This window comes from Danio aesculapii, chromosome 20 (genome assembly GCF_903798145.1).
Source record: "Danio aesculapii chromosome 20, fDanAes4.1, whole genome shotgun sequence".
NCBI classification, from domain to species: Eukaryota; Metazoa; Chordata; class Actinopteri; order Cypriniformes; family Danionidae; genus Danio; species Danio aesculapii.
The window spans coordinates 18,717,948-18,731,097 of record NC_079454.1 but is presented as its reverse complement, the minus strand read 5'-3'; the positions used below and the strand labels follow the sequence as shown (position 1 = coordinate 18,731,097).

Here is a 13,150-nt window from a genome sequence, read left to right as displayed (position 1 = left end):
AGCTTTGCACTAAAGACTGATAGCTTTGCACTAAAGACTGATAGCTCTTCCCTAGACTGATAACTTCACTATAAAGACTGATAGCCCCACACTAAAGACAAATAGCCCCGCCCTAAAGACTGATAGCTCTGCCCTAAAGAATGATAGCCCCACACTAAAGACTAATAGCCCCGCCCTAAAGACTGATAGCCCCACAGAAAAGACTGATATCCCCACCCTGAAGACTGTTAGCTTCACCCTAAAGACTAATAGCTCTGCATCAAAGACTGATAGCATCACCCTGAAGACTGATAGCTCTGCCCTAAAGACTAACAGCCCCACCCTAAAGACTGATAGCCCCACACTAAAGACTAATAGCCCCGCCCTAAAGACTGATAGCCCCACCCAAAAGACCGATAGCCCCACAGTAAAGACTGATATCCCCACCCAAAAGACTGGTAGCTCTGCACTAAAGACTGATAGCACCACCCTGAAGACTGACAGCCCTGCACTAAAATCTAATAGCCCCACCCTAAGGACTGATAGCCCCACCCAAAACACAGATAGCTCTGCCCTTAAAGACTGATAACACTATGCTGAAAACTGATAGCCCTTAAAGACTGATAACACTATGCTGAAAACTGATAGCCCTGCACTAAAGACTAATACCGCCGCCCTAAAGACTCATAGCAGCACCCTGAAGACAGAAAGACCTGCACTAAAGTCTGTAGCCCCACCCAAAAGACTGATAGCTCTACCCTAAAGACTCATAGCACCACTCTGAAGACTCATAGCTCCGCACTAAATACTAATAGCCCCACCCTAAAGACTAAAAGCCCCGGCCAAAAGACCAATAGCTCTGCCCTAATGACTGATAGCCCTGCCCAAAAGACTGATAGCACTGCCCTAAAGAATTATAGCAACACCCTGAAGACTGTTAGGGCGTACTCACACTATGTACAGTTTCCTTGAACCGGGCCAAAGCACGCTTGTCCCCCCTCCCATCTCCCCCGACGGCCCGCACTCACATTACATTCGGGCCTGGGCACGCTTACGTCATCGATGATGCGCTGGTCAGAAGCGCTCTCGCTCAGCACAGTGGAGATTTCTTCAGTTAAATCATAGTTTAAGTCATTTGATATGCAGTGACACGCAGTCAAATTTTTCGCCGAACAGATCAGCCACTTTTGACACTCATAAAAATTCATAAAGTCCTCGTGCTGCAGAAATTAGGAGGTTTGCTGAAGGTGTGTAGCTTTCGTGCAGTGAGAGGTTTGCGTCTTTAATAAACTACGACAGTTTGCACTTATTATGAAACGTTTATTCGCTTAACGCTTTCAGTTTAAACGCTTTCAGTTTCGGGCTTTGGCGCAGTACGCTTGTGTGTGAGTGCAAAACGCACCAAAGCTCGAATCTGAAAGCGAGACGTGACTTTTAAGTGACTGTTTTTAAGTGAACCGGGCTCTGGCCTGAGCCCGATTCAGAGCACTCACACTTCTCAAACAATCCGGGAAACGGGCCTGGGCACGGTTCGGATAGCATAGTGTGAGTAGGCCCTTAGCCCTGCACTAAAGACTAATAGCCCCGCTCAAAAGACTGATAGCTCTGCCGTAAAGACTGATAGCACCACCCTGAAGACTGTTAGCCCCGCACTAAAGACTAAAAGCCCCACCCTAAAGACTGATATCCCTGACCTTAAGACTGATAGCTCCACCCAAAAGACTGATAGCTTTGCCCTAAAGGCTGATACACGTACCTCTGCCCTAAAGACTGATAGCCTTGCACTAAAGACTGATAGCTCTGCCCTAAAGGCATTCCATGTGACCAGAAATGAAGAAAAGTATTTTCAATGGGGGAGGAAAGGTAATGATAGTTGATTAAAAAAAAGTTGAGGACAAATCAATTTTTACAAAATAATGAAGTGCACAGACACATCGTTTATAACACGCACTAATATATACATATAAAAAAGTGATCAAATTTTCATCCAAAATCCAGAGAAACCGATAAGTGACAGGTGGTCTCTTAATTCCTTCCATAGCTTTACATATAAAGCCATCTGCTTGCAGCCACATTTATAAACACACTTGACTCTCGGCACCATTCAGAGAACAGATGTCTGGGTAGTCGGTCAGGGTCAGGGTGATTCGTAGTGTTTAAGGAAGAGGTCAGGGTTCAGAGATCAAAGGTCAGCTAATAGTAATCAACTGTGGGAGTGTGTGCAGCCACAACACCTCCTAAACATCTTCCAATACACACGCTGTGCAGGGAAATTAGTCAGTATTAAATCAATATGCTCAATGCACAATTAGTTAATTAATGAAGGTAAACATAGGTAGAACAACATGGTAAATGTTGGATTCTGTTGAAGGCTGTTTCTGTGTAAGAGTAAATAAAGGTAACAGTGACTTTACTTATCATAATTCTGACTTTTTAATCTCCAAATTACAATCTAATTTCTCATTACTATGCCATTTTTATTTGTATTGGGAAAATGTTATCTGGCCGTGACTTTAAGTTTCATATTGTGAATTTATATCTCAAAATTGTGGCTGTTTTTCATAATTGTGAAAAATAATGAAAATTTTCTTTAAAAAAAGTTCAAAGCATCTTCTCAGAATGTGTGTCAAAATAAGATTTGTCACCAAAAATCATTCCTTTTGCTGAACCACAGAGAAAGTTGTGGCCAAATTAAGACTCAAAATCACCCCAGAGTGGATGAAAACATCCCAACAGACACACACACCAGTTCATTTCCTATATTTTCTCAAAATTGCAACATTATTTCTCATAACCGACATAAAATCTCACAAATGTGACTACTTATTCTTGCTTTAACATGACATCAGTGTCATTTTCTCTGTCAAAACTGCAACTTTAGCATAATTGCGACTTTATATTTCGCAATGTGATCTAAAATGGTCTTTTATATCACGTACAGCAATTGTAACTATATCTCACGATTATATACATATGTCTTGTAATTTTAGCTTTATATCATAATGTGACCAAACAGTATGTGTATCCGCTTGTTAAGTGGTGACGTATGGAATGCTGTTTCCGCGTCCAAGCCGCTACTAATTTGAATTGAGACCACTTTTTAGTCATAACACATTATTAAACTGAATTTTATATAAAATCAAGATGTACACAACAGTCTCTGGACTTGCTGCTTCACAGACACCAACATTTTAACCATTTAACAAAAATGAATCACTTTCTGGCCATCGCATATTAGGCATGGATATATATTGCAATCGTGATTTTCGAAAGTGTTACATCACTTTGTAAACATGTATTATTACCAATTGTTGAGTCTTCCCATTCAGTTTGATAGAGCGCTTGGACCCGGAAGCCGCTACTTGTGAAGTCACACTTAACAAACGGATATCCGTATTTCTCTATATTGTATTTCACATTGACTTATTTTAAACTACATCTCAACATAACCTTTTTTGTGGTTTAAATATTTTTATTATTATAAATGTTAGCAGACATTCACTTGTAAATACACTTTTTTAAAAATATAAACATAAAATTTACATTTTAATAATTAGATATATTTTTAAAAGAAACAAAAAAAAACCAACAACAACCAACAATCATAAAAATAATAATCAAACCAAAAAATAAACATGCATTCCCTCAACCAACCACCCACCAGTGCTATCCAATGATAAAAGTAGGTACTAAAGACATAGTCAACATATTAATCACAAGTTTGAAGAAAGGGGACCAATTTTTTTCAAATAACAAAACCTTGTCTATTAGAGTATACCGGATTTTTTCCAGATGTAATGTACCAGTTAACTCTATCAGCCATAATTTAAGAGTTGGAACTTCATTATTATTCCAAAACAAAAGAATACGTTTTTTCAACCCATATGAAACAAACTGTTGTTGAACTCGTGTAAGTCTCAAAAAATCTTCGGAAATTCCAAAGATTAATATAGGATCTGGTTCAATCTGAATGTCTAATGAACATAACCTTTGTTTATGTTTATTTGCTGTAAGAAATGCTGGGTTCCATTGAATCCTTTTATGTTGTCTTAACATAAATTGATTATGTTACACTAATGTTTTTTTTTTTTACAAATTTAAGTGGATTGAACAAAACAATTAAGTTGTTTGGAAAAAAATCCATAAGAACTGTGTTGATATAACTAATTTCATTCATTTTCCTTCGGCTTAGTCCCTTATTTATCAGAGGACCAAGAGTTTATCAAGAGTGGACCAAATACTATTCCGGCAAGTGTTTTAATGCAGTGGGTGCCCTTCCAGCCACAAACACCCATATACTCACATTCACACACACACTCATACACTACGGCCAATTTAGTTGATCCATTTCACCTATTGGAAACTCACGACAACACGGGGAGAACTCCACACAGAAATGCCAACTAGCCCAGCCTGGACTCGAACCAGAGACCTCATGCTGTGAAGCGATAGTGGTAACCACTAAGTGCACGAATTCAGGTTTGAAGGTATCGCCCTTATGGAAAAAAAATGACAAAAAGCAACCCCTTTGTAAAACCACAATCCCCCCTTAACCATCCCCTTTTGATTGACAACAGTGTGTGTAATGTAAAACTTACCATGCAAATTAAATATTAAAATTACCTATTTATGGTCATTTATGACTTATAAACAACAACGATTGACCAATCAGAACTCAGTATTGTAATAAGGCTCCACGCACAAGCACAATACAGTTGATTGCATCATTTCGCGCAATTTTCAAAATGTCTAAGAGAGCAGTTCAGACACAACCTTTTGCATTCTTTAAAAAGAAGAGAACTGAAGGTATGATATTTAGTTGTTTAATATTATATATGTATGCTGTAGCTGCCATGCATAACTGCGTTTCAAAATTCACAAAGCTTCACGCAGCTTCTTCAAAAGCAGCAAATTTCATTTTTACTGATATTTAGCACCAGTTAATCAGGAAGTGACGATTTTGTTCACTTTGACTCGTTGGATGGAAGCGCTGCTTTATTCGCATGTTTTTTATGCGATAATCCAGTTTTGCCCATAAAGTTAATTCGCATTTTTGGATGGAAACATAGCTAGCGAATCAGTCGTCCAGTCAGAAAGACATTTGTGAACGAATCAGCTGTTCGAACAACTCAATTAAATGAATTGTTCAGTGACAAAGACAGAGACTCGACTCCACCTACTGGTGGTTTTAGTTTTAAATGTCATGATGTTTTTATAATTGGTAACACTTTGTTCTTGATGGTTCATTTGGGTATTAGTAGACTCTGTCTGCTTAATATCTGTTGGTTCTGGTCCTTCAACAAACATTTAACTGACTATAAGAAACTTTACAAGTACATGTCAACTTACACTAACCATAACCCCAACCCCAACCTAACAGTCTACTTATAATCTAATGAGAATTAGTTGGGCGTTGCTAGGCCTATTTTACTCAGCCCTACTAAAACATTTGTGATTAGCTCTCAAACTATAAATTAGCTTATAAACTAAATTATCATCTCAGTTGCCTTTAAATTTGATATGAAAACAGCGGAAGAATTTGGCTCCTATAGAAACATCATGTGTTGTCTTGTATTTAAAAAAAATTGTATTTATTATTGTGATTCAGATCATGAAATATGTGAATTAGCCTGTAGGTTTAAAAATATATATTTAAATTTGCCATTTGATTAAAAAAAGTGGCAGTTTTATTTATTTAATACATGGAAACAAAAAATGTACTAAAATATAGAAGGTGTTTTTTACTACGGTAAACCGGTGTGTTGAGGCTGTTTGGCTTATTCAGAATTAAAATGGCTATCTCTGTTTTTGCAGTACAGTTGAATACTGCTAGTTTAGCATTCATTCATTCATTTTCTTTTCGGCTTAGTCCCTTTATTAATCTGGGGTCGCCACAGTGGAATGAACAGCCAACTTATCCAGCACATCTTTTACGCAGCGTATGCCTTTTCAGCTACATCCCATCTCTGGGAAACATCCATACACTACGGACAATTTAGCCTACCCAATTCATCTGTACCGCATGTCTTTGGACTGTAGGAGAAACTGGAGCACGAATGTAGGGAGAACATGCAAACTCCACACAGAAACGCCAGCTGACCCAGCCGAGGCTCGAACCAGCGACCTTCTTGCTGTGAACTACTGTGTTGCCCATAGTTTAGCATGCAACCCTACTATTATTAATTTCTTACTAAATTACTACTTATACTATATAAACTATATAAATGTAATATTGAGCTATATACATATACAGTTGAAGTCAGAATTATTAGAAAATTTTATTTTCTGTTTTACTATTTCCCAAATGATGTTTAACAGAGCAAGGAAATTTTCACAGTATGTCTGATAATATTTTTTCTTCTGTAGAAAGTCTTATTTGTTTTAATTCGGCTATAATAAAAGCAGTTTTAATTTTTTAAAAAACATTTTAAGGTCAAAATTATTAGCTACATATTTTAAGCTATATTTATTTTCGATAGTCTACAGAACAAACCATCGTTATACAATAACTTGGCTAATTACCCTAACCTTCCTAGCTAACCTAATAAACCTAGTTAAGCCTTTAAGTATCACTTTAAGCTGTATAGAAGCGTATTAAAAAATATCTAGTCAAATATTATTTACTGTCATCATGGCAAAGATAAAAGAAATCAGTTATTAGAAATGAGTTATTAAAACTATTATGTTCAGAAATGTGTTGAAAAAATCTTCTCTTCGTTAAACAGAAATTTGAAGAAAAATAAAAAGGGAGGCTAATAATTCAGGGAGCTAGTAATTCTGACTTCAACTGTATATTTAAATATTTATTAAATATGAAAATTTATTTATTTATTTATTTATTTTTATTTTCTTTCTTTCTTTTTTTTTACCTCAGGAGCTGAGCCCCCCTAAAATGAAAATCCTAAAATCACCCCTGGTTGACATGTAACTTAAATTCAACAAACGAACCATCGAATTAAAGTGTGACCTTATTATTAATTTCATAGCATTCATGCCACCTCCAACGCCTTGTTAAACAATCAATTTATAAATAAACATTCATTTAAATGCTAACTTTGTTTTTTTCTTTGCCATTGTTGTTGTGTCAAGAGAAATTTTGTTGATTTAATATGATTGTAAGATATTCTTCCTGATAATATTTCAGTTTAAAAAAAGCTCATGTAATTGGGCCACATGAGGTAAACAAAGTAAATTTATATTTAGTCAATCAAACAGTTGCTGTTAGTCAAAGATTTACATTGTCAATGAATTAATTGTCCCTTTTAATTTTATGATTTTCTTAAAAATGACATGCTTGTTAATGATTGGTGTGTCTAGCTACAGGACACCACCCATTCTTTTTTACAATTTGACCACTGATTCTAATGCTTAAATAGGCTTCTGTACAATCTAATGGGGTCCATTTCGAGACGAAAAAAATCTTTCAGCATGATTTAAAGAATCAGCCTGTATCTTCTTCATCTTTTTACACAGTATAAAATGTGCCAAGCAAGTTATTATGTGTAATCCAGCATTAAAAGATATCAGTCTCTTCTAAAAGATTATAATGGACTGGAATCATTAGACATCATAAATCTCCAACCTCATATTTTATTCACTAAAATCATCACACATGCCTCATCTTTGTCATTTAGAGCCCATTTTTGGTTTATAAATGGTCATCCACAGTCACCACTTTAATAATAAACACCCGAAAATGGCTCCAACGTGGCATTAGAGAAATCCAGGCCAAATTTCTGGCTAAAGGTATAATCTAATTGAATTGATCAAACTAACAGCTTCATGCAATGTGTGTCAAATTATCTCCATCTGAATCCATTAAAGTGCATCAAGAAAAAAAAAAGCCCAGCGGGAGGGTAGAATTTAGACTGACTCACTCAGATCCTCCCCGCCTACAATAAAACACACACACACACACACGCACACACGCACACACACACACACACACACACACACACACATGCAAGCTTTCCTCAATTTTCTACTACTCCCTGCCACAGCAGCACACACACACACATACTGTACGGCATAAGGCACTTACTGTGACCTACTCACACACATATTCCTCTTACACACACACATACGCACACACAGCAGAGCAGAGCTGAAGGGACAAGCATGAGCAGAATCCCAGTGTGTGTATGTGTGTGTTCTGTGTGATTTAGTCTAACAGTGTTGTGTATAATGAAGATGCTTAAGAAGTCAGAGCCAAAATGTGAAGCATGTCCTGCAGCGCTTTTTCACAAGAACATGCGTTTGTTAACACAAAATCACAGCTCTCCTAATACAGAGCCAGAGATCAGTATTGTGTCTTTTTGAAAAGAGCAAACTCTAAACCTGTTTTGGTGGTATAACATGCACTCTGGGAAATACGCAAAAGCTGCCACTGGGGAGGTCCATATTTAAAATGCACAGCTTTATGTCTTATTTAACCCTCAAAGGTGAATTTAAGAGCCTAAACCAGGAGTGTGCACACATTTGCACCTAAATCACACCTATTACAGTTTTTCTCAGTGGCTTTGGTGCATTTCTCACAACACTATTTACATTTGCACAACAGTTTTCTCAAAACAATTAGTACAAACTGCAAAACCTAGTTGATAACATGCAAAAGCGTGTCATTTGCTCAAAATGGACAGCTCATTCCTTAAAAGCAAGTATTGATGTCAATGAAAGTGTCAGTGTCATCAAGATGAAAGTCCTGACACCATTGTTTATGAACATGATAGTCAAATGGCTTTGTCATGTTTTCATTATGACAGTTTACTCTGTACATTTTTTTCCAATGCAAAAAAAGTCAGATTTTGGTGACACGTCCTGAAAATGCTCAAGACAGCACTGGATAATATTTGCACAACCAGTACTACAGTAATGTTAGACATCATTTAGTGAGGTATCTGAGTACAAGACACTGAATATGTTTGTTTTACATTTTTCCTGCAAATGCTCTTTGCAATTCTAATTTATTCACAGCATTGAGCAAAAGAATAAACACCCTTATTTACAACAAACATAAACTCCCTTTGGGTAGAGCTGTGCATAACTGTAAACTATATTGCAGTACATATTGGAACTGAACCTACAACATACATAGGTCTGTAAATCATTCATGAAATTGTTCAATTTAGAAGACATTTTTCAGGAAAATAAAAGATTAAAAAATTTTTATAAAAGCTTGACAGATTTGACAACTAGTTCAACATTTTTGTATGTAAAGACTCAAGTAATGAAATGAGGACTATTAGATTTATATGGAATGACTATTCAGCATTCACAAGTTTAGTTAATTTTGACTGACATGAACTAAGCAAACGATAATGTTACAAAACAGCAGAGAGTTGTATGAAAGCAATTGATGCATGTCCATCAAGCATTTACAATTTGTTGGAAGGAATGAGAAACTGCTACTATGATGTGCAAAAATGACTAATTGTTTTGAGAAATGCATTAACTGTTGTGCAAATGTAAATAGTGATGTGAGAAATGCACCAATGCCACTGAAAGAAATAATAATACCTTTTAAAATGATAACACTCAATACTGCAAGATTACCTACCTATCTATCTGTCTGTCTGTCTGTCTATTAGGGCTGCACAATATATCGTTTCAGCATCAATATCGCAATGTGATCATCCGCAATAGCAGGATATGCAATGTTGAGTTTGTATCACAATTTATCATGTGTTTTTTATGCCTGTGATTGTATAATGACTTTAAAAGCATTCAGGTATAAGAAATTGTATCATTTGTGGCCTTAACTATGATTAATTTTATTTAATTATTTTTAATTTCATCATTCAGTTACTGTGCTTGAATACTGTTAGACTCGGGAATGATAAAACATTTTATTTCAATTGTATATTTTTCTTGATTGTATTTATAGATTGTTATGCATGAAAATACTCACAACACATGCAAATACAGAAATGCACTGTAAATAGCTCAGGCCACAATGAAAAGCTATTAGGGGAGCCCAAAAATGTTATAGATTGTTTATTAGATTTGATGGAGATGTACTTTCACTGCAGAAACATCCCAATCAATCTAACATTATAAATTCTTTTCAAACAGAGATATTAAATCATCTGGTGAAATTGTATGTAAATATATCGCAATATATATCAAGAAATAAACAAATATTGCAATGTTCGATTTTTCCAATATCGTGTATCTATCTATCTATCTATCTATCTATCTATCTATCTATCTATCTATCTATCTATCTATCTATCTATCCATCCATCCATCCATCCATCCATCCATCCATCCATCCATCCATCCATCCATCCGCAATCCTAAGGCAGCTCAAATAACACTGCGTTTTTAGAAATGTTGGTTTAGTTAGTTTCTATAATAAACTTTATGCTTATAACTGAATGTCAAACCCTTTTGTGGCAGAAATTATATTTTTAGCCCCCCAATAATTCTCAGGATAATAATTATTTCTTTATTTGTATTTGTATGTTCACTAAATAACTTGTTCACTATATGACTTCACTATAATTTTAGACTATGCCTTAATAATGCTTTAGTGTGGTAATTAATGGTTATAATCATTTCTGTTCAAATACATAAGTTTATTAAAGTTTAATAATTCAGTAAAAAACTAACAATAATAAAAATAAATAAATACAGTTGAAGTCAGAATTATTAGCCCCCCTTTGAATTTTTTTCTTTTTTAAACTATTTCCCAAATGATGTTTAACAGAGCAAGGAAATTTTCACAGTATGTCTGATAATATTTTTTCTTCTAGAGAAAGTCTTATTTATTTTATTTCAGCTAAAATAAAAGCAGCTTTTATTTTTTTTTTTTTAATTTCAAGGAAAAAATTATTAGCCCCTTTTAACTATATATTTTTTCAATAGTCTACAGAACAAACCATCATTATACAATAACTTGCCTAATTACCCTTACCTGCCTAGTTAACCTAATTAACCTAGTTAAGCCTTTAAATGTCACTTTAAGCTGTATAGAAGTGTCTTGAAAAATATCTAGTCAAATATTATTTACTGTCATCATGGCAAAGATAAAAGAAATCAGTTATTAGAAATGAGTTATTAAAACTATTATGTTTAGAAATGTGTTGAAAAAATCTTCCCTCTTTGTATATATACAGTATATATATTTTATGTTAGGTTGTTAAATTTCTGTTTAAACACTGTTATACTCCCCCAAAAAACATACATCATTATTTATTTAACTTTTATTTTTACTCTGTTGTATTTATATATGCTAGCATAGTATACTTTATGCAGATGCACTTGATTATCCTAGACATGATCATCCCAGTCAATCTAATTTAATCTAATAAATATTTCCAAATATAGCTATTCAGATCCTCTGGTGAATTTATATTCATATCCCAACATACAGCGGGGAAAATAAGTATTGAACACGTCAAGTTTTTTCCTGTGAAAAATATTTCTAAAGGAGCTGTTAACATGGAGTCGAAGCAGATTTTGGTAAAAACCTAAACAATACATAAAAATAAAACAAAACAAACAAATCTGAAAATTATTATGTGGAATGACACAAGAGGAAAGTAGAGGGGGGGGGGTGCTCCGAAGTAAGTGGGCCCTTAGAATCATCCTTACTTACCGCCGCCCCTGCCCTTGGGTACTTTATTGCACTTAAAAATATGAGTTTTGCTGCTTGTTTAAACTACTTATTTAAAATAAGCTGAGACAACAAAATTCTAGAGATTTTTGGTGGAAATGTAATTGTTTTACGTTTAATCTATTTAATTTAGCTACGTTAAATTAACGGATTTGTGTTGGGACAACATGAATTAAATGTGTGGAGCCCTGCATGTTTTTACAGTGTTTTGTTTTGTGTGTGTCTGTGCATGTGTTTGGTTTGTTTTTGCAAAACAAGTTAGTTTATCACGGTGGTATTCTGTGAAATACCTTATAGTAGCATATGAATTCCAGTGGCTAAATACCATGTCTGTACCATGTACCACTTCAATATGCTCCAATAAAAGCTACAGCATGCTGCTTATTATTACCTTGTGCTGTTTCCACATGGCGGCCAGCGGCTTCACGTCGTGTTTCCCATGTTTGCCCTCCTCCAGACACTGATAGCACACTGGGCTTCTGCAGCTGGCGCAGTACATGCTGTAGTTCTCCGCCTCGTGATCCACGCAGGTCGGCTGTTTGCGCGCGGGGGCGCCGGGCGTCTGTGCGCTCCCCGCCTGCGCTTGGGTCGGCGGCAGCAGCCGGTGCTTGGCCAGCGGTCCGCGGGAAGGGTGGCAGCGCTGCTGGCAAGGGGAGCAGTAAAACACGTCGCACTGCTCGCACATGACCGTGGCGTCCACCGGGTTGCGATCGCACAGCTGGCACTTGACGGAGGCGGCGCGGCTCTGCTGGTAGCGGGACACGATCGCCTCGAGCAGCCGGTTGCGCTGGAGTCCCCGGAGCCCGCGCTCGTCCAGGGACACGCTGCGGTGGCACAGCGGGCAGGTGATAGAGCAGTGGCGGTGCATGAGCGCCGGCGGGAACACACGCACCCCGTTGGGAGACTTGAGGCACGGCGTGTAAGATCCGTAGCCACTGTCCGTCTCGCTGTACATGCTCATCTTGTCCATGTCCAGATAGTCATAGTCCGAGGTGCCGGAGCTTCGGTTCTGCGGAGGGGTCTCTCCCTCCGGGGTCTGCACCGTGATATTTCGAGCACACGCCAGGCAAACATTGTGAGAGCACGGTAAAATAATGGGTTCCTTGAAGAGAGAACCGCAAACCGGGCATTTGAGCTCTTCTTCCATCGCGTCCATAAACACACACGCTCGCACGCGCAGCCGTTGAATGAAATCAGAGCAGCACTACCAGACGCGGACAGCTCCCGTTCCGCGCTTCGCGCATGCGCAATGGCACAACACTTGTGGGCGTTGTAGTCCCCACGTATATCCCCGTCGCGTGAGTTGAGCGCGTAAAAACTACAACTCCCTTAAACCCCCTAATTAAATGCGGCGAGAAGAATTTGTATTTTCGTCCCGTATTCCAGGGTCACAGGTTCGGGGGGGAAAAAGGCTCATTTGCAATTTAAAGAAGCCCGTGTGTAAACAACCCCGTGAAAGGAGGACAAGCGTTGAAATTGTGATGGCATCCGAGAGAGAGCTGACCAGCAGCCTGTTTCTGTGAGTAGCCGTGAATAATTAGGGCAAAGAATTTA

At 37.2% G+C, this 13,150-nt stretch overlaps 1 protein-coding gene across 1 annotated transcript in view; it reads right to left on the bottom strand.

Moving 5' to 3' along the window:
- LOC130247972 (E3 ubiquitin-protein ligase TRIM9) overlaps nucleotides 1–12,754 on the bottom strand; it is a 42,555-nt gene extending 29,801 nt beyond the window's left edge. The window contains exon 1 of the mRNA XM_056481488.1: nucleotides 11,988–12,754. Coding sequence (XP_056337463.1) covers nucleotides 11,988–12,752 — 765 coding nt within the window. The 5' untranslated portion in view covers nucleotides 12,753–12,754. The remainder of the gene's footprint in view (nucleotides 1–11,987) is intronic.
- Nucleotides 12,755–13,150: the final 396 nt, after the last annotated feature.